This window comes from Prunus dulcis, chromosome 8 (assembly GCF_902201215.1).
Source record: "Prunus dulcis chromosome 8, ALMONDv2, whole genome shotgun sequence".
Lineage (NCBI taxonomy): Eukaryota > Viridiplantae > Streptophyta > Magnoliopsida > Rosales > Rosaceae > Prunus > Prunus dulcis.
In genome coordinates, this window is record NC_047657.1 from 19,721,856 (window position 1) to 19,742,517 (window position 20,662).

Sequence of the window (20,662 nt, forward strand, 5' to 3'; positions counted from 1 at the left end):
TGTTTGCTTAGTTGCCACAGTCTTCGGGATGTGGAGACGTGGTTTGTTTTTTATTTGTTTTTCAGTTGTAATGGCTATTTAAGCCAAACATGTTCTGTTAATAACTAGTGGATTATTTCACGATCTTTATAGCTTCTTAGAGCTAGGTCTTTGATACTCCAACAATTGGTATCAGAGCCCTTAACAGGGCCTGACTGTGAATACGAGAGTGAAACAAGAGATTGAGAGTTCTCTTGAAATGGCAGAAGGAAGCAGCACCTATGTGCCTAAGTTTGTGGGGCACTATGATCATTGGGCTGAGCTGATGGAGAATCTGCTTCGTTCCAAGGAGTATTGGAATGTTGTAGATAGCGGCGTCATGGTGAATGTCGCAGGGGAAGTACGGTCTTTCTCCTCAGTGGTGGCAGAAGGAAGTCAACCCACTGATGCTCAACGGAAGGAGCATGAAGATAACAAGCTGAAGGACTTGAAGGCAAAGAACCTTCTCTATCAAGCAATCGAACGAGATGTGCTTGAGACTATTCTTGACAGAAGCTCCTCAAAGGCAATCTGGGACTCCATGAAGCAAAAGTTTCAGGGTTCAACGCGGGTTAAAAGGGCACAACTGCAGTCGTTACGTTGTGATTTTGAAGTTCTTTGCATGAAGGAAGGAGAATCGGTGAATGCTTACTTTGCTCGTGTTTTATCCATAGCCAACAAAATGAAGGCTCATGGAGAGAATATGAGTCAAACAATGATCATGGAAAAAATCCTTCGATCAATGATTTCTAAGTTCAACTACGTAGTATGTTCGATTGAGGAGTCCAACAACATGACTACAATGACCATTGACGAACTTCAGAGCAGCCTTCTTGTGCATGAGCAAAGAATGAAGGGTCAAGGTGAGGAAGAGCAAGTCCTCAAGGTCACCCATGAAGACAAAACAGGAAGAGGTAGGGGACGAGGAGCTGGGAGAGGTGGACGTGGTAGAGGAAGACAAACCTTCAACAAAGCCACGGTTGAATGCTACAAATGTCATAAACTTGGGCATTTTCAAAACGAGTGTCCTAGTTGGGAGAAGGGTGCCAATTATGCCGAGTGGGATGAGGAGGAAGAGCTTCTACTGATGGCTTACATTGAGGACAAGAATGCCAAGAGAGAAGGTGTTTGGTTCCTAGACTCAGGATGTTCTAACCACATGTCAGGAAGCAAGGATTGGTTCATGGAGATGGATGAGCAATTTAGACACTCAGTAAAGTTAGGCAACGGTGCAAGGATGACTGTGTTGGGAAAAGGGAGCATTAAGCTTGAGACCGAAGGTTTAACCCAAGTGGTGAGAGATGTGTTTTACATTCCTGAGCTCAAGAATAATTTATTGAGCATTGGTCAACTTCAAGAGCGAGGACTTGCTATTGTCATGAAAGATAGGGCTTGTAAAATATATCATCCTACGAGAGGTCTTATTATGCAAACTCTAATGGCAGCTAATAGAATGTTTGCTTTACTAGCCACTATGATTACTCAGCCTTCAAAATGTCTAATAGCAAGCACGGATGACTTATCAGACCTGTGGCATCGTCGTTATGGTCATGTGAACAACAAAATCCTCAAAGCCTTAGAGAGCAAGCAACTTGTCAAAGGACTTCCCCAACTCAAAGCCAAGAACAAAGCATGCACAGTATGTCATCTTGGAAAACAACATCAAGAAGCCATTCCTAAGAAGAGTCAGTGGAGGGCTTCAAAGAAACTTCAGTTAGTTCATGCCGATTTGTGTGGTCCAATCACTCCAACTTCAAGCAGCCTAAAAAGGTATTTGTTGTGCTTTATCGACTATTTCAGTAGAAAAGCTTGGATTTATTTCTTAGCCGAGAAGAGTGAAACTTTTTCTATGTTCAAAGTATTTAAAAATATGGTTGAAAAAGAGTTTGGGTGTGATATATGTTGTTTGAGGACAGATAGGGGAGGTGAGTTCACTTCCAAGGAGTTCAACGTGTTTTGTGTTGATCATGGCATTAAGAGACAACTCACTGCTGCCTATACTCCTCAACAGAACGGAGTGGCAGAACGTAAGAATCGAACTGTATTAAACATGGTTCGATGCTTGCTTTCAGAGAAGGAGATGCCTAAACTCTTTTGGCCAGAAGCAGTTCGATGGGGATTGCATGTGTTAAATAGGAGTCTAACTGTGGCAGTAAAAGGAAAGACTCCTGAAGAGTGTTGGAGTGAAAAAAAACCCAATGTCGAGTACTTCAGAGTTTTCGGCTGCATTGCTAACGTGCATATTCCTGACAAGAATAGAGTAAAGTTAGATGAGAAGAGTCATAAATGCGTGTTTCTTGGCATTAGTGAAGAATCTAAAGCCTATCGGCTTTATGATCCTACGGCTAAAAGGGTGATTGTTAGTAGGGATATTGTGTTTGAAGAGAATGAGCGCTGGAATTGGAGGAGGAGTGATGAAGACGTGAGGAGTGATGTCTTTACTTGGGTAGATAGTGATGATAGGGAAATCAGTGACTATGATGAGGAAGAAGAAGAAGAAGGTAAAGATGAGGAAGAACAAGTAGAAGGAGCTGATTCGGGTACAGAAGATTTGGAAGGAGAAAATGATGCTGCTACACCAGAGGAGAGAGTTAGGAGAGCACCTCGATGGATGGAAGACTATGTTAGTGGAGCTGGTCTTTTTGATGAGTCAAACTTGGCTTGTTTTATGGTACATGATGATCCAATATGTTTTGATGAAGCAGTGAAAAAACAGAAATGGAGGAAAGCGATGGATTTGGAAATGGAAGCTATTAAAAAAATAAAAAATAAAAAAAAGACATGGGAGCTTGTAAGTCTGCCGAAAGGGATGAAGAAAATTGGTGTCAAATGGGTTTTTAGAACAAAGTTGAATGAAAAGGGAGAAGTAGATAAATGCAAAGCACGTTTGGTAGTCAAAGGTTATGCTCAGAGGTATGGGATCGATTATAGCGAAGTTTTTGCACCTGTGGCTCGTTGGGACACCATAAGATTGATCTTGGCTTTAGCTGCGCAGAAAGGGTGGATTGTTTTCTAGCTAGATGTCAAGAGTGCGTTTCTTCATGGGGAATTGAAAGAGGCAGTATACGTGGAGCAGCCAGAAGGCTATGTTCGTAAAGGAGAAAAGCATAAAGTCTTGAAGCTTAAGAAAGCTCTCTACGGCTTGAAACAGGCTCCAAGAGCCTGGTACAGCAGAATCGAAGGATTCTTCATGAAGGAGGGTTTTGAGAAATGCAGTCATGAGCACACATTGTTCCTCAAACATGAAGTTGGAGGTAAATTCTTAATTATTAGCCTCTATGTGGATGATTTAATTTATACAGGGAATGATGTGGAGCTATGTGAGAAGTTTAAGAAATCAATGAAGCTAGAGTTTGACATGAGTGATTTGGGGAAGATGAAGTACTTTCTAGGAGTTGAGGTTCAGCAGAGTTGTGAAGGGATACATTTATGCCAAAGGAAGCATGCTGGGGAGGTGTTGGAAAGGTTTGGAATGGGAGGCTGCAATCTCGTGAAAAACCCTATCGTGCCAGGCACGAAACTGGTGAAAGATGGTGGAGAAGTCAGTGTGAATTCAACCTTGTTCAAGCAGCTGATTGGCAGCTTGATGTACCTATCAGTCACTAGACCAGACATTGCATTTGTTGTTTGCATGTTAAGCAAGTTCATGGCAGATCCGAAAGTATCTCATATGGCAGCAGCAAAGCGGGTTCTCAGGTATGTGAAAGGGTCTGTGAACTTAGGAGTGTTTTATGGAAGGGGTGCCGAGAATTTGGGAATAATTTATGAGAAAAATTCTGAAGTTGTTCTTAAGGCCTATACCGACAGTGACTATGCTGGTGATACAGATGATAGAAGAAGCACTTCTGGATATGTGTTTCTTCTAAGTGGTGGTGCAGTTGCATGGAGCTCAAGAAAACAACCAGTTGTGACCCTTTCTACCACCGAAGCAGAATATGTAGCTGCTGTGGCATGTGCTTGCCACAGTATCTGGATGAAAAGAGTACTCAACAGTCTCGGTTTCTCTTCATGTAAGTGTGTTAAGATTTTTTGTGATAATAGTTCAACTATCAAGTTATCAAAAAATCCAGTTCTCCATGGAAGAACCAAACACATAGATGTGAGGTTCCACTTCTTACGTGATCTGGTCAAAGAAGGTGTTGTGGAGTTAGTTCATTGTGGTACTAGTGAGCAGGTAGCAGACATCATGACAAAGCCTTTGAAGTTAGAGTCATTTGTGAAACTGCGTGATCTGCTGGGAGTTCAAAGCATGAAGCTTATAAACTGACTTGCCTTCAGCTAGTGCAGTTTAGGGGAGGATATGTTAGAGTTTCGGTAATGCAAGTTTGTTTTGATTAGAATAAGCTCCTATTCTTCAGGAGCTAGTGGTTCATTTAAGTTAGGAGTTGATCAGGTCTGACCGAGTTGTTTGCTTAGTTGCCACAGTCTTCGGGATGTGGAGACGTGGTTTGTTTTTTATTTGTTTTTCAGTTGTAATGGCTATTTAAGCCAAACATGTTCTGTTAATAACTAGTGGATTATTTCACGATCTTTATAGCTTCTTAGAGCTAGGTCTTTGATACTCCAACAGAGGAGAGGTTTCGGTTTGATTTATGAGAGTGAGACCACACGCGGTCGCTGGTGATGTGGGTGACTATACGTAGATTGATTTACGAAAATACCCATTATCGTGTTCGTTGTGCTTGGGTTGGTCTTGTTGGCAACTTACTTTTATGTCATGTTTATTAATCCCTATTAAAATAAGGAGTTGAATTTCAATAATATTTCTGTATTTACTTCACATGGAGGAATGAAAATACGTGTGAAAATTGCACAAAATTAGAAATTTAACTCCTAATTTTAGAGGAATTGGACTCTTGGGTATGAGATGGTATTTTAATTCCTAAAGAACTAACTCATTCGAAATCTATCTTTTTTATCTATTATATCATCACACAATTTTTTAAAATTCCTAATTTTTCATGTACTTTAACCCAATTACGAGGGTATTGTAGTAATTAATTTGGTTTCAATTTCGATTCATAGAAATTTATAGTAAACAACTTATAAGGAATCAATTCCATATCAGTGTTCTATTTGCAGCACCTTAACGCCATTTAATTTCACATCTCTCAAATTTTATGGCATGATATGATAAAATATTATCAAATTATATATTGATTTTTATTTTTTGAACTCACAAATGATCTTGCAATATATGTACCGATTTTGGTCATAAAAGGGTAAGACGTATTTTTATATTATAGTGAAATTGACTTAAATAGTCCTTTTTCACAACTTCTATACTAAAATAACCCCCTTACATTAAAGAAGCATTATAGGGAAAATAAAAAAACCTTATAATAAGGCATGCAACTATTAGTATAAAGAACCTTCTAGTTAAAAAAACTGAAAGAAAGAGAGAAACTAGGATGATCCAACCCAAGCAAGTTTGATTGAACAGTCCATGAAAGGCCCTGAAGAAAAACAGACAATTTGGTAAGGCCACCTGAACTCTTTCTATTGGGCCTGATCCTCAGGTTTTGAAGTACCTTTTTGGGTCAAAAGCTAGATCAATTTACCTTTATATGGGCCTAATGTAATCGACCCATAAATCAAGGCTACATTTATTTCATGAAGTGTTCTTAGGCATGGGTACGGTCCTGTTTTCCTATAGCACCGAAATTGAAATCGAAACTGGAAAATTTATACGGTTTAATTCGGTTTGGTTATTACAAAAAATACTAAGGAAATTGAACCAAACTAAACCTTAACAAGGCCAGTTTTGAGCCCATTATATATCTTTACATTTTGTAATTAATTTCCTATGTTGACAGTGATTAGGTTTCCTCAAAATGGTTCCGAACAATGTAAACTTTATGTTTAGTGCTTAATTACATTGATTAGTGGATTATACGTGCTAAATTATGAACACTGTAAGCTGGTTCAAGTGATCCAATCAATCTAACTTAGACGAAATCAATGATGTTTAAGAATGACAGCTAATTAAGTTTTTGTTTTGAAGGGTTTGTACTTTGTAGGCAGGTCCACCATTGAGATGCAGCAATAATTATTCCCCTTTTAGGTTTTAAGCAAACCTAATTATATTAGCAACCTGCAAATAGAACACTGATATTCTCTTTATTATGTGGTTTTGCTTTTCACTTATATATTTGATTCAACTATAATGAAAAGTTAGTTAGTGCGGTTTGGTTTGTTTCGTCATATTAATTTTCTATAAATCTCTTGTCATGAACTTGGGCTAAATACTGTCGACAATCCAAAAAAACTTGGGATACATAAAATAAAACAAAGCACACAAACAGCATAATAAGAAAGAAAGGAAAATCCTGTCATCATGGCAGTGTTTAATTACTTACAAGCTTTGTTCCAAAAGGGCAGTGTACGTACCAAAGCCCTAAATTTAAAAAAGAGAAGATCGGATCAACTAAAGATGCCCACTAGAGCAAGCAAATTGGGGAATCTTAACGAAAGTGGGAAGGTGTGGCCCCTAAATATGAAAAATATCTAGAATAATGCACTTCTTCACCACATCATACAAAGTAATTGTGATGATGCGCAAAGAGGCTTTTAAGAATAATTAGAACGTCAACGGAGTCTAATCCAATGAAAAAGGAAATTGACTTATAGATAAGAGGTTTCAGATTTAAACCCCTATGCCATTTAGTTGTGTGTGTGTGAGAATTCTCACATCTCTTTAGTTTAGACTATCGTTTACTAAAAAACAAAGAACAATTAATGACTGCTAATTAGTTCCAAAAGATTTTGAGGTGGCCTAATTACTAATCACAAGATGAGTTGACAACTAAAAACGCTTATAGCAGAAAATTTTGAAGTACTTATGGGTCATAAAATCCTTTATAAAGAAGTATAAGTGTTTCCTACATAAGCAATCTCAAACGAATTAAAGTGTGATTTATAATATATGGCGCATATTCTATTTAATCGCCTAATTAATCACGCATGGATGATGATTGTGTCGTAGAAACAAGAAAATTTTAAATCAATGAAGAATAAGACTAGGCATACAAAACCAGGCTGTTTGTAAAATACCATGTACTCAGAAGCTATGAGAGCCATAAGTATGGTCTTATATCATTGTACTTTTTGCATGATCTGCCTAACGACCAGGGGTTGATACTTGGTATATGTTCAGTGAACAAGGACCACAAATCATGTTCTGTAAACAGTGGCTTCACGCTGAGAAATCGTACGGTAAGAAGCAGAACATCGGTTTGAAAGCAGCACATTTTGCGAGTAGCCTTGGAGGGAGGGAGGAACATACATTACAAAGATGTGGTGGTAATATAAAATATGCCTGGGATGGGATATATTCTTTTGACAATGTTATACATATTTTTTTTAACTTTTCTTTCAAGAACAAGTAACGAATATGCATGTAAAAAGGTACAGCCAGGTATATTAAATTTTCTTTTTTGTTATCACCGTCCAATATGTTCTATCTTCAAGGAATTAGTGTACTGTGTAAGTTGTGAAATTAAAGCAGAAGAAGAAGTAGATGCAACGCTACATATACAGTTTAAGCTTTTATATCTTAAAATAAATCTTAATCCAGAAGCAAACATGAAAATAAATCTAAATTTATCTGTTCTGTTCTGTCTGATCCTTCTCTATATATGTCTGGTTTTTAATATATATTTAACTATACCCAATTTGGCAAGTTTATGGTCCTTTTCATCTGTAAACTTTTATTTGTTGGTTGTCTCACGATCTACATACGTATGCATTTTGAATTAAGCATATCCAAAATGTGACTTCATATAGATTAAGATTAAAAGTACCTATGACTTTAATTAGACCAACAATAACATATAACTTTTCCTGCATAGATCGATGGGTTTGTGTTGTCGTTAGTTGCACATGTTTTCCCATTCATAGGCTGCTATATAGTGTAATTTATTAATGTAACTTGATGTTCATGAGCATATATGATACACTAACAAATGTCATACATGTTTCTTTCTCATGATTTGTCGAGAACAATTCTCTAAACGCTAATATTTATAAATTAGAAATAAATTTTGAATCTATGACTACGAATAATCTTTTCAACAATTTATTTGATATTTAAAACAGTTTGCATAGACGAATCAGATCTCATTGCAAATAACTATGACATCGAATAATTTCACAACCCTCTTTTCAATTGTGGCGGGTGTTTGCTTTTTCTATTTCTTTTCGAGAGAATCTTTGATTGTCGAGGTTATTCAATTTAATTTGAGATGCATTGTATACATAAGGTAAATCTAGTTATGAATTAAAAAGTTAATTAATTACACCTTGAAAAGTGACCTAGACCAAATAAAATATAATTAATCGAGTCATTTTCACAAGGGTTGGTGAGGGGAGGTTTCACAATTAGGCCTAATAATCAAGATTAGGACCTCTAGATTAATTTGCACCAAGTAAAATTGTATCCACGTACGGTTCATACACTAGCTAGCTAGATGATCAACTACCGCGAACTGCCACATGCCAACCCTATGTATAATTGTGCTCTTAGGCAAACGAATCATGATCAATGCATTTCATAAACCAATCCAGAATTCCTGGACCTGGCTGTCACCTTAACAAAAAGTTACTTACAAAGTAGTACTGCCGTTGTACAGAGCCATCGATCCCATGGAAAAAACCTAAGAGCAGTAGGTAATCAAACACTAATATTAGTATTATAATTAGTCCATTCTTTTTAGGTTTTGATTAGTTTGTATATCTGCAGTGCAACAAATACACGTGCATAACTTTAGTCCACAAATTCAAATTCATGGTATTATTTAAAGATTATTTCTTAATCTTATTTAGGCTTTAATCCAACAGATCGATGAAAGACCAAGCGGGGACCATTCTCCATAATTGATCAGTTTAGTCTTTTACTATTTTTTCAAAGTTTTTATTGGGTCGGGGAGTAGATAGCTTCCACAAAAAACCTTACACAGTGACATGGGGGAGAGAGAGAGAGAGAGAGAGAGAGGGAAAAAATAAAATAAAATAACATAAAATAACCCAATCAATAGCAACCTAGAGAATTGCCTGTTGTGCTGACCAGGTATTTGTCGAAGCATGTCATCATCATATGGAGGAAGCTTTACCATCTGTATGGTGCATATGTACATAAACATGCACATATGGACATCTGATGTTCTATATAAAGCAGCAGCTTAATTAGTTAGCAACTGAGAGGAGGTAGCAACGTGTCTGTGTTTGAGAGGATCAAAATTTCATGTGGAGATGGATAATAACATAGGCAATAATTCATCAGAGAGAGAAGGGTTTAAGTACAATTTCACAGGCAGTAGTATCTCTAGCGATCATCATCATCATCAAGAAGATGGGGTCATCAAGGAGCAAGATCGGCTGCTTCCGATTGCTAATGTTGGGCGGATCATGAAGCAAATTCTTCCCCCAAATGCAAAAATCTCGAAAGAAGCCAAAGAAACCATGCAGGAATGTGTTTCTGAGTTCATAAGCTTTGTGACTGGAGAAGCATCTGACAAGTGTCACAAAGAGAAGCGCAAGACAGTGAATGGCGATGACATTTGCTGGGCTCTTGCAACTCTTGGCTTCGATGATTATGCTGAACCATTGAAGAGGTATTTGCATAGGTACAGAGAATTGGAAGGAGAGAAGGCGGCTCACCAAGGCAAGGCCAACAGTAGTGAAGAAAAAAACGAACTGTCACCACCAAGGACAAGTACCTCTAGTCCCTTAAAGTTCAATGTGCTTGAAAGGGGAAATAGCTCGCTCTCCCGGCGATTTTGAGTGATGATCATATGAAGCGAGGTAACTAATATACTTTTCAAATTAGTGGTACTCTTCTTAAACTGTATGAGCTGAAGGTGACGATGATGATGTTATAAACATGACTATAGATAATTAAGTGGGAAGGTTTAATTTTAGGTTTTTTTCTTCTTTTTGTGTTTCTCATGTGTGCTCATAACTTATTAAGTCCTGGGTTTCTTCTTTGGTTGACTGTTATTAGCTCGAGAATTATGAGAAATTGGAGTTAATCCTTTGACTAATTTGTCTGATGAGCAATTATATCTCTACTTCTTAGTTTTCTAAGCTGTAATTAGCAAGTAATCTATGACATACTGTTATCTTGCTAATCTTTCCTTTTCAATTTTGTCCTTGACTTGAATTCAAGGAGGGTTAGTTGAATGGGATATACTTCACTCTTTATGTAATATCCGCGGGGTGGAAGCCATAAGATCACTAAACTACAAAACAACTGAAACACTAGTGATGTATGTATCTCTGATTAATTTATGGATTTTGCTTGGTGCAAACTGCCGTTAGGGTTTTTTGGACCTTTTATTTTGGAATCTACGATCACCAGAGATCAATTCACATAATCTCTTTTCAATTTTGATGCTACTCACATCTTTCTGGTGTGAGTTAGATCTGATATGATTTATTTCAGAGATTGGATGTTTAGGGTTTTATATATATATAGGACCCATCTTCAGTTTTGGAAAAAATTCAAATTAATTATTTCGATTTGTTTTCTGGCAGATAATATCTTATACATTAATTCTCTTGAAATTGGTTTACATTTTAAACACTCTGGTTGCTCGAATTAAAACTATCTTCGAATAACCTATCCTCCCCGTTTGGCCTCCATTGAATATAGGAAAATAAATCTCTCCCAAAAGATTGTCCAGCCAATTTCCAAAAGAAAATCAAAAACTCTCTCTGGGTTAAAAGTTTTATTTGTTGGTGTATAACATGCCATATGTATGGTTTTGGCCTTTTGAATATGAAATTCACTCATAAGACATCAATTACACATAATCTTTTTCTCATTGTATGCCATGTTTTGTTCATATTTCTGATGTAATCAAAATCCGATATGAGAAATTGGATGCTTTTAACTCAGGTTTTGCGAAAAACAAATATTCATTTGCTTTTAAGTTCATCTTATGGTATTCTTATATTAATGAGTTATTTACACTAACACTCTATGAGATTTTCGTTGTTTTCATAAAATCCCGTAAGTGTTTTCACAAAATCCATTTCCATTGATTTTTCGTCCAAAGATTGATGATTTTATATGAAAAAATTTCATTCAAATGACAAAGTTAGCATTTGAGATTAGATTGCACATACATTCGTTGAGGTGAATTTTGTTATTTGCAGAAGTTTTTATGTATGGAATCATCAAATTTTGGGTGAAGAATCAATGAAAATGGGTTTTTGTGTGAAAGCAGATTGAAACCTCAGGAGGTGTTTGTGTAAGTTTTGAAACTTCAGGAAGTTTTGTGAAAACACCGAAAACTTAAGGAGGTGTTAGTGTAAATACCTCTATATTAATACTGGACTTGAAAATCATACCCTATGAAATTCTCTAGTTTTTTTAGTGAAGTTTGGTTTTACATGTCTTGAGCACTCTAACCGTTTGAATTAACTCTCTCTCTCTCTCTCTCTCTCTCTCTCTCTCTCAAAATTCCTGTCATCTAAATTACCATCTATATATACACACACATGCGCATGCTAGATGCCGTGTGAGTGGAAGGAAGCTAGCTAATTTGCATTGATTCTTGGTTAATTTAAAAAGGGAAACCCACATTATCCGTCACTCATGTAGTCATGTGGCTAATTATGTTATTCAACGGCTAGCTCTAGGGTTTCCTTTGATAACCACAGCTATACTTTTGTTTGTTTTTTAACCGGGACCACAGCTTTGGTGGCCATGGCTCAACCTTCCATGGTTAATTTGTCGTTAACAACACATCTAGTTTCGATCATGGCGACGATTTTTATAATGAAATGAGTTTTTGGATCATCTTCCCACAAGTGAGGATGACTAAGCTGTAATGTCAAGTTGTTTACAAGTTTTTTGTGTGGATTCCTGGCAAATGGAGACAAACAAGTGCAAGACTGAATTGTTAGGCTTTCTAGGGTTCCTCATGCCAATTTAAAAAAAAAGAAAAAGAGGACCGAAATATATGATACAAGATTTGAAAAAGGCGTTCGAGCAGAATTAAAATTTCTAGCTAGCTCATGGGAAGTCACTTTGTTCGTTTCGTGCGCTTTCTGTACTTTAAATGTTTACTTACCCTCTTGGCTTTGGACTTGGAGATTATATATAGAAAAATGGAAAACAAGAAAACTCTCACTTCATGGAATTAATCTCCGAAACCCATAAATCTGACAGAAGCGCAGGCATGTAGTTTTTGAGTTCTCCATGTGACACCTAGCAAAGTCCCCAACTCTACACGTGCTAGCTATTCTGCATTTCTTTCCCAAGTGTCAACTTTTACCGCCCACCACATTTTATATGTTGTTTATTCAAAAAGACAGCACTAGATTACATTTTTCACGGCTTCACTGTGGAAAGCCAATATGCTCATGTTGTATGAATTTTTGACGGCTGGGCCAAGAAACTAATTGGCATTTTTGCAGCATATATATGATTAGAAGCCGTGCGGGAGGTTACACTGATATCAGATATATAAATACAGAGGGGTTTTGGGATTCAATATTGTAAGATATAATGCGGTATATAATCCGTTATTTAGGTTGGATGAGTATTAATCCAACACAAGTTTGGATGTTTGGATACGCATTAACTCAATGCGAGTTTGGATGCGCATTAATTTTTTTAATTAGTCTTTTTTTTTCTAAAGTTCATAAGTCATGCTCACTTTCAGCATGAGCTTGTGAGGAATATCAAACACTTTCTCACTTTGCCTCGAATTCCTCTTCAAGAAATTGTAAGCATAATCGATCAAAATTCTTTTGATTATACCAGCTCCTTTTGCAGCTGTCACTTCATTTTCCGCAATTAAGTGAACAACCCCCCAACTCCATGCCTTGTCTATTGCTTCAATCTCTCTGTCCAACAGATCTTGTTGCCTCTCTGTTGATCGTCAAATTGCCTCACATCCTGATTGCCATTCTCATCCTTAACCAACCCGTCGTCGGATTCCCCCACTTTGATGTCAAACTTCTCTCCACTAGTGCTGTGCATTGTTGTTCCAGATATCAAAAACTTAACCTTTATGAACGCTTTCAGATTTTCCACCAACAACCCTTCAAAAGGCTCATTTCGAACATCCGTGTACCCGTATCTTGCAACACACCGAAACACATTGAGCTCCTTATATTCTACTATCTGGAAAAGAAAGTGCTCTTCCAACAGGACCTTACTAATTTATTTTAAATAGTATAGCCGCGCGGCTATACTATTTATTTTTAAAAGATAATTTACTGACAGAGTACAGCCGTGCGGCTATACTCGTTAAATACAATAATATATGTAAATCGTATAGCCTTGTGGCTATACTCGTTAAATATAATAATATATATCAATAGTATAGCCGCGCGGCTATACTTTTTTAAATTTTTTTAAATTTGTAACAGACCAGAAAATGAATAACAAGAATAAGAAATGGAAATGGAGACCTTGGAGGCAAGGCTATGGTGAGCAGTGAAACTGCGTGACTCGAGGTCCAAGGAGTCATATATCTTCGCAACTTTTGCCATGAAAGTTTCTTTGCTTTGAGTGCCTGACTCTGATCAGAAACTTGTTGATGATCATGATCTTGGCTTCCCTGATGATCAGTGGCGCTTTCCAATATTACGTCTTCTTGAGCCATTTCTGTGTTTGTATTTGCAGAAATCTGGGATATTTAAAGGCCAATTAAGCAAGAGATTTCCCACAACTCATGCTTTTTTATACAGGCGTATACAAATAAATATTATTACTCCTACAAATTCACACGCAGGTCACACGTTTAAAGAAAACCAATCCCATGGGGACTAGCACAACAATATTAGCTTAGCCCTTGTTTGTTGAGATTAATGCCAAGCTATAAGCTAACCGGGACGTCCGAGGCAAGATGATGTTTATCCCTTTACCCCTTGAATTGCCACTTACTACAGTTTCATGCCCTGGATTGCTCGATTAGGATGGAGGGATTCCAAATTTATGGATTTTGAGATGACATTATTAGGTAAAATTCTTTGTTTAGATTATTACAATCCATCTATGTTAAGATTTGAATAAGAAAGAAATTAAATAAATGAATTTTCAAATGATTCGGTCATTTCAAATGTACTACATTTAGTTAGTCAAATGCTGTAACAAAATTTGATTCTGGAGTTACTCAATATAATCTCCCTTTCTTGGGAAAAAAAACATACATATATATATATAATGACTTTTGGCTAGAATTAAAAGATTGGAAATGAGCTTAATTAAGTGTCTAATCATTCATTCTATACGACATGGATACGTATGTCAGTATTGGATTATTTATCTATTTTCTGAAGCTGTACTCAAACTCGATCATGTCTCCTCTTTCTTCTTTTTTCTAAAGTTCATAAGTCATGCCCACTTTCAACATGCGTTTGTGAGGAATATCAAACACTTTATCACTCTGTCTCAAATTCCTCTTCAAGAAGTTGTAAGCATAATCAATTAAAATTCTTTTAACTATACCAGCTCCTTTTGCAGCAGTCACTTCATTTTCTCCAATTAGGTGAACAACCCCCCACCTCCATGCTTTGTCTATGGCTTCAATCTCTTCGTCCAGTAAATCTTGTTGCTTCTCTTGATCATCAACTTGCTTCACATCCTCGTTGCCATTCTCGCCGTTAGCCAGCCCGTCATCGAATTCCTCCTCCTTGATGTCAAATTTCTCCCCATTATTATCGTCCATATTTCTTTGAGATATCCAAAAACTATCCTTTATGAACTCTTTCAATTTCTCCACCAACAACCCTTCAAAGGGTTCATGCTCATTTCGAACATCTGTGTACCCATATCTTGCAACACATCGAAACACATTGAGCTCCTTAGGCTCTACTCTCCGAAAAAGAAATCGCTCTTCCAATGGAACCTTGCTTATAGGCAACGATTTAATGGAGACGAAAACAAGGACCGAGTGCAATGCAGGCACATTTGCTGCATAATGATTGAAGATCGGAGGGATGCCTTGAACAAGCTCCGAATAGAACATGGCGAGGCCAGGCATTCGACAAAAGTTTGCGCTAACAGCAATTTCCTTGAGTTGTACGGGAGAGATTTTGTGATCAAGCTCGTAATAGTACTTTCTCCGATGCACATCATTCCACACAAACATTATAATCATCAAGACCATGGCAAAGGCGAGGGGAAGATATCCACCTTGGTCGAATTTGTAGAGCACCGAACTTAGATACATTAACTCCACACTTCCAATGACAAGAACATATGAGATGACCAAAAATATGTTGGTTTTCCATATCATTATCATGATTAGCACTAGAAACGACGACGTAAGCGTCATTACAAACACCACAGCTATACCTGTGTATAAATAAAAATAAAGACATTCATTAATTAGTAAATCAATTTCAAATTATTATAATTTAATTTACTTACCGTATGCATTGCCAATCTTTGCAGTGGTTCGGAAACCGAAAGTGACACCAACGCAAGCCAACATGAGAAGGTAGTTGACCTCCGGAATGTAAACTTGTCCTGCGTACCTGGCCGATGTGTGCACGATTTTGACACGAGGGAAACACCCTAATGACAGTGACTGTTGGATTATAGAGAAAGTCCCTGAAATCATGGCTTGACTGGCTATGATTGATGCCAATACAGCCACCACAAACATCGGCCAATACAGTGGCCCTGGTATAGACTTGAAGAAGGTTTCATAAACAAGATGATGGTGGTTGCGAAGAAAAGAGGCTTGTCCAGTGTATGCCAAGATGAGAGCTGGATAAGTAACTGCGCACATACTTATTTGAATGGATCGGACTGTGAAGTGGCCCACGTCAGCAAACAATGCTTCAGTTCCTGCATTTTGTAAAATTAGTAAGTCAAACTTAATAGTTATTTCATGCGTCATTTGTAAGGATTAACATTTGGCAATAAGTCTATGGGCCTAAGTGGGTCGATCCAAGTTCGATGGATCAAAGCCCCACCTGACCCATTGTTACAATTGTGTAAAGCTTGGGCCAAGGGTTTAAAAGCTTAGGCTGCCTGAGCCTGACTCGAACCCAAAAAATTTGAACCGAGCCACAAACCCTAGTCATGTGTTGTTTGACAAGAAGAAGTAAATTAGATTGGAACCTGTTATGGCAAGGACAATGCCACCAAGAGAAATCCAAGCGTCTTTTTTGTTCCTCCTGAAGTAATCTACTATGTATTGTGGATTTAGGGCTTTGACCACCGTAGGATCAAACTTGATGAAGTTGTAGACACCAATGCCACCAATCAGTGTAAACCAAACACAAATGATTGGTGCAAAAGTGTAGCCCACTTTATCAGTTCCAAATCTTTGAACCATGAAGAGGCAAATCAGGATGGCTATTGATATCCAAACAACCCGATCTGTGTACACACATAGCAAAAGTATCATAAACAACGATTTGTTAACAATTACGTAAATTAAATAATTGACCAAACTATGCAATATTATATACAATGATTAATTAATAAATTTATTCACACAAAATGGGCATCAATACATATGTATGCTTTAGGATGGCCCAGCCCGACCATAAATTTTCAATCTCAAACCGAATTAGGGCAGGGTCAACTTTTTCGGGCCAAATTAGGACCGAATTAAAAAAGTTAAATTATATAATACTGCAATTCAACAATCTAATAATAACTCTAATTTTTTATTTTTTTTCAATTCAACAATCTAATAATAACTCTCTACTGTTTTGTTTTTGTATTTTTAGCAGATGATGACCTAAACTTATTTTTGGAGTCAAAAGAACGTGGGGCCATGTGGGGTACCTTCTGTCATTGCAGATGTAGCTTCTTTGATCCCTCCAACAGCCGACAAAACTGCCATCAAATTGGAACAGAAAAAATTTGTGATGGTCAAGTCAAAATAAAATCAAACTTTGATTTTGTCTTATTGTACAATGTTCAAATCAAATGACCATGGAAGTGAAGAATTAGAAACCTGAGATGCAAGGAGTGAGAACACCGTCGCCAATGACCATGGAAGTACCAAGCATGGTGGCGAATAATAAGAAGACTTTGGCGAAGGGGCTGTTCTCTAATTTAGATTTCAGCCTTGATGCTCTCTTTAGGCGTTTGCTCGGCAACTCCAGCTCAAAATTTGAGACATCCCGATCCTCTGCTTGTTGACTCGGAGTCAAACCAACCTTGGCATATCGACATAGCAAAGAGTATAGTGCGAACGTCCCTCCTGCCATATAGAAAGGAAAAAAAAAGTCAATAGATCATCTGTCATGTATCATGCGTATTGAAATTAATTAATTAATTATATTAGAATGACTATAGTCTATAGATGAGTTCGTCCCTGGTTTGCGCCTCATCGTTGTGTTACTTTAATTCCTAGTTACAGGGTCACAGGATGACACAACCATACATCAAAGTTAGGACTTTTGGTCAGATTAAAAAATAAAGATAAAATAATTAGGATTCGTTTGGAAGTAATTTTGGATAAGCTAAAAAGAACTTCTATGGAGAATAACTTTTCCATATAATCACTTTAAGTAATTTTATGAAGAAGCACATGACAACTATTTTTTCCTAAAAGTGATTCTAATCTATCCAGAATTACTTCCCAACAAGCTTTAAAAACTTGAGTAGTACTTGAGAGTCGTGAGTGACTAAATAACTAAAAAATTGTATAAAAAGTAATCGTGCATTTGGGTGGTACCTATTTAAATAACTAAAAAATTGTATAAAAAGTAGTCGTGCATTTAGGTAAAAAGTAGTCGTGACTCGTGCAATATATTTAAATAAAAAAAATTCAGAACAGCAATCACGAGAATAATATACAGCTAATTTAAGTGAAATATTATGAATTTATTAAAGGATGTAGCTAGGATGAGATCTTACCGTCGCCATTATCGTTTGCCCGTAAGACAACGAAAACGTACTTAATCAAAGGGATTAAGGTGAGGGTGTATAGGATCAAAGAAAGAACACCCAAAATGTCGTCATCATGATTGATGCCTTTGGTAAAGGTGCTTGAATACACATAGAGAGGTGATGTACCGATGTCCCCATAAACTATTCCAATGCTCTGAAATGCTAGGTGCAATATCACCGACCACTCTGCACCCTATAACAAAAACAACCCAAAGGAAAACAAATTATAAGTTATATATACAAACAGACCAGAAAATGAATAACAAAAATAAGAAATGAAAATGGAGACCTTGGAGGCATGGCCATGGTGAGCAGTGAAACTGCGTGACTCGAGGTCCAAGGAGTCGTATCTTCGCAGCTTTTGCCATGAAAGTTTCTTGGATTTGAGCTCCTGATTCTGATGATGATCTGGAACTTCTTGATGATCTGTGGCGTTTTCCAATATCACCTCTTCATCAGGCATTTCTGTGATTCCTAGATGAGCTAGTTGAAATCTGGGGAGAGAGAGTTGAAATCTGGGGGTGCGTAAGTATGGGGAGCTGTACTACTTCTTCCTATATGTGAGGATATGGAGGGTCATATTTAAAGGCAAGTTAAGCCCACAACTAATCATACTTGTATACTTATACGGGTATGTACTCGTATGCTTATACGCGTATGTACACGTACGTCACAAGTTAGAACAAAAAGAAGCATGGAACCAATCCCATGGAGCTAGCAAAACAATAGCTTAGCTAGGACAATAGCTTGACCTTGTTTTGTGAGATTAATGTGAAGCCTACCTAATTAACGGGACGTCCGAGGCCGAGATGTTGATGGATATCTTTTTTTATTGCCACATCTGTTTAATAATCAATTATGCCCTTCAGAAGTTGTAATTTTACAAGTTAAATGTCCCCAGTCCACTTATGAAATTTCCACTCTATATATTATCAAATTTAGTCTCCTTTTGTTTTGGCCTAGGAGTTTTAGTGCCCATATTGCCCAACAAAATATTTATCTAAATTTGAATATACGTATAGTTTAATACCTAATAATTTAACTTCGTCATCATATTTTATATTAGCTGTTTATAACTGGAGAAATTTTTATATGTTTTAGGTACACCACGGGTCAAATTGATTACATAAGAAAGTTATAAACAAAATTTTATACCCTGGAGTTTACTTATGTACGTACCTTTCAATTGACTTCTTTTTTCTTTTTTTTTTTGGGAAAAATAAGAAGAAAAAAGATAGGAATTATTTATAAATAATTGGAAAGAAAATACAAAATCAGAAAAAGAAGAAGGAGAATAAAAATTCAATTGGAATGGCAATGAAGAAGAAATTCTAATATGAATACTGGGATTGTGACACAATCTAAGGTACCTAGTCAGATTGGAGGCTGTGACTAATGATTACAAGTCAAATTTTGTGACAATCTATACAGGCTTATTGTACAAATGTAATTAAAACTTAGGTTTAGCATGAAAACCAGAATTGGAAAAGTAATTAAACATGATAACCAAAGTTAAGGTTTTGCACTAATCAGAAGACGACAGTTGCTGCTTAGTTATAATCGGATAGCTTAGAGCAAAAGTCATAGGAGTTTTCTAGTAGAAGACGCCACGTGCAATTTGATCTTCGTCACGTGTGACATGTGTATCTGGTTTAGTCTTTATGCTTTTGGCAGTATCAGAGGAAGGTGACAACTGTTTGACTATGGCATGGCATGGCATGCATGCAGATATGCAGTATGGCACAACCAAAGCTCATAAGTCATAACCCTTCGGAATTGTCAAATAACACCGCCTGAATCATGATGAGGAGAGAAAGGGTGCACCGTTCAATGAATTATGAATCTTCCACACAAAAAAATAAATTATATATATATAGCTGGGGTTAACTGCAACAGGTAATTTGGTATCTGAGCAGTGTTAAGATACTTTTAAGGTTCAAAATTAACGCTTAGAATCACATCACGCACTTGTAGACTACGGTAAAAATGTATAATTTGGATTTCCTTTATGGCGGCCTTTGTATTGTAATTTACATGAGAGCAATTATGCAGTTAACTTTTTGTATTTTTTAACTGTTGTGTTGGAGTTTTGTCGATTGGACCACCCAAAAATAACAAACCTTGGTCTATTGTATATTTTAACCTAAATTAGGAATCTGTCATGAGCTGATCATAGAGTATATGTCCTTGCGGCCTCGGTGCTGACTCCATATTCAGATGTGCACCAAACCTAAGGCCATCCCCGTCCCCTCCCTCGGCTATGTTATGACTTGTGTGGCAGAAAGCCTAATAAAATTGTTTGCTTAGAAAATGTTTTAGCTGCTGAATCCCAGACACCATGTGCGGCTTGCTGTCTGCGGTGTCATTGCAATTATAAGTAATTGTGAATTAACTATGAAAATAATGCAGAATCAACAACAGCCAACAGCAGCTACCAATATACATACCATATCACTTCTGATCAGTCTGTCCAATTGATTCTGCTAACTAATTTATTTTTCATCTGTACTATTAATAAATTGATTAATTAATATGTTAAGTTAATTACTTTCTAGGTTCTTCTACCAGGTTCTTTGTTGCCGGTTCCCATGCGCCAAAATGAAAGATACATATAATAATATGCATGGTTTGTTTAAAAACAATGATTTTTACCAAAGTTTTCTTCCGTCAGATTTGATAACAATGATTGCGCTTATTCTAATTAACAAGGCATTCATGCTCTGATTGCATATTAAAAGATTCGGATTATGTTATGCATACAGCTTCTAC

General features: G+C 36.9%; 2 protein-coding genes across 2 annotated transcripts; one reads left to right on the forward strand and one right to left on the reverse strand.

Moving 5' to 3' along the window:
• The first annotated feature begins 9,257 nt into the window (after positions 1-9,257).
• LOC117638013 (nuclear transcription factor Y subunit B-5) lies at positions 9,258-9,874 on the forward strand. Its single transcript, XM_034373097.1, has one exon. It carries the CDS (start codon positions 9,268-9,270, stop codon positions 9,796-9,798), a length of 531 nt encoding a protein of 176 aa, XP_034228988.1. The 5' UTR covers positions 9,258-9,267; the 3' UTR covers positions 9,799-9,874.
• A 4,243-nt stretch (positions 9,875-14,117) lies between these two features.
• LOC117638179 (potassium transporter 5-like) lies at positions 14,118-18,433 on the reverse strand. Its single transcript, XM_034373305.1, has 7 exons — positions 18,183-18,433; positions 17,861-18,086; positions 16,953-17,201; positions 16,781-16,831; positions 16,106-16,366; positions 15,407-15,829; positions 14,118-15,331 (listed from the first exon to the last, which is right to left on the reverse strand). The coding sequence occupies exons 1-7, from the start codon at positions 18,354-18,356 to the stop codon at positions 14,355-14,357; spliced, it is 2,361 nt and encodes a 786-aa protein (XP_034229196.1). The 5' UTR covers positions 18,357-18,433; the 3' UTR covers positions 14,118-14,354.
• Positions 18,434-20,662: the final 2,229 nt, after the last annotated feature.

Bases quoted from the DNA above. Each gene is read 5' to 3' on its own strand.
- LOC117638013 (XM_034373097.1), top strand. From the start codon at position 9,268: ATGGATAATAACATAGGCAATAATTCATCAGAGAGAGAAGGGTTTAAG.
- LOC117638179 (XM_034373305.1), bottom strand. From the start codon at position 18,356: ATGCCTGATGAAGAGGTGATATTGGAAAACGCCACAGATCATCAAGAA. The intron at 16,367-16,780 runs GTACCCCACATG...GTGTGTACACAG, and splicing joins TACATCTGCAATGACAGAAG to ATCGGGTTGTTTGGATATCA. The intron at 15,830-16,105 runs GTTCCAATCTAA...TACAAAATGCAG, and splicing joins CATTGTCCTTGCCATAACAG to GAACTGAAGCATTGTTTGCT.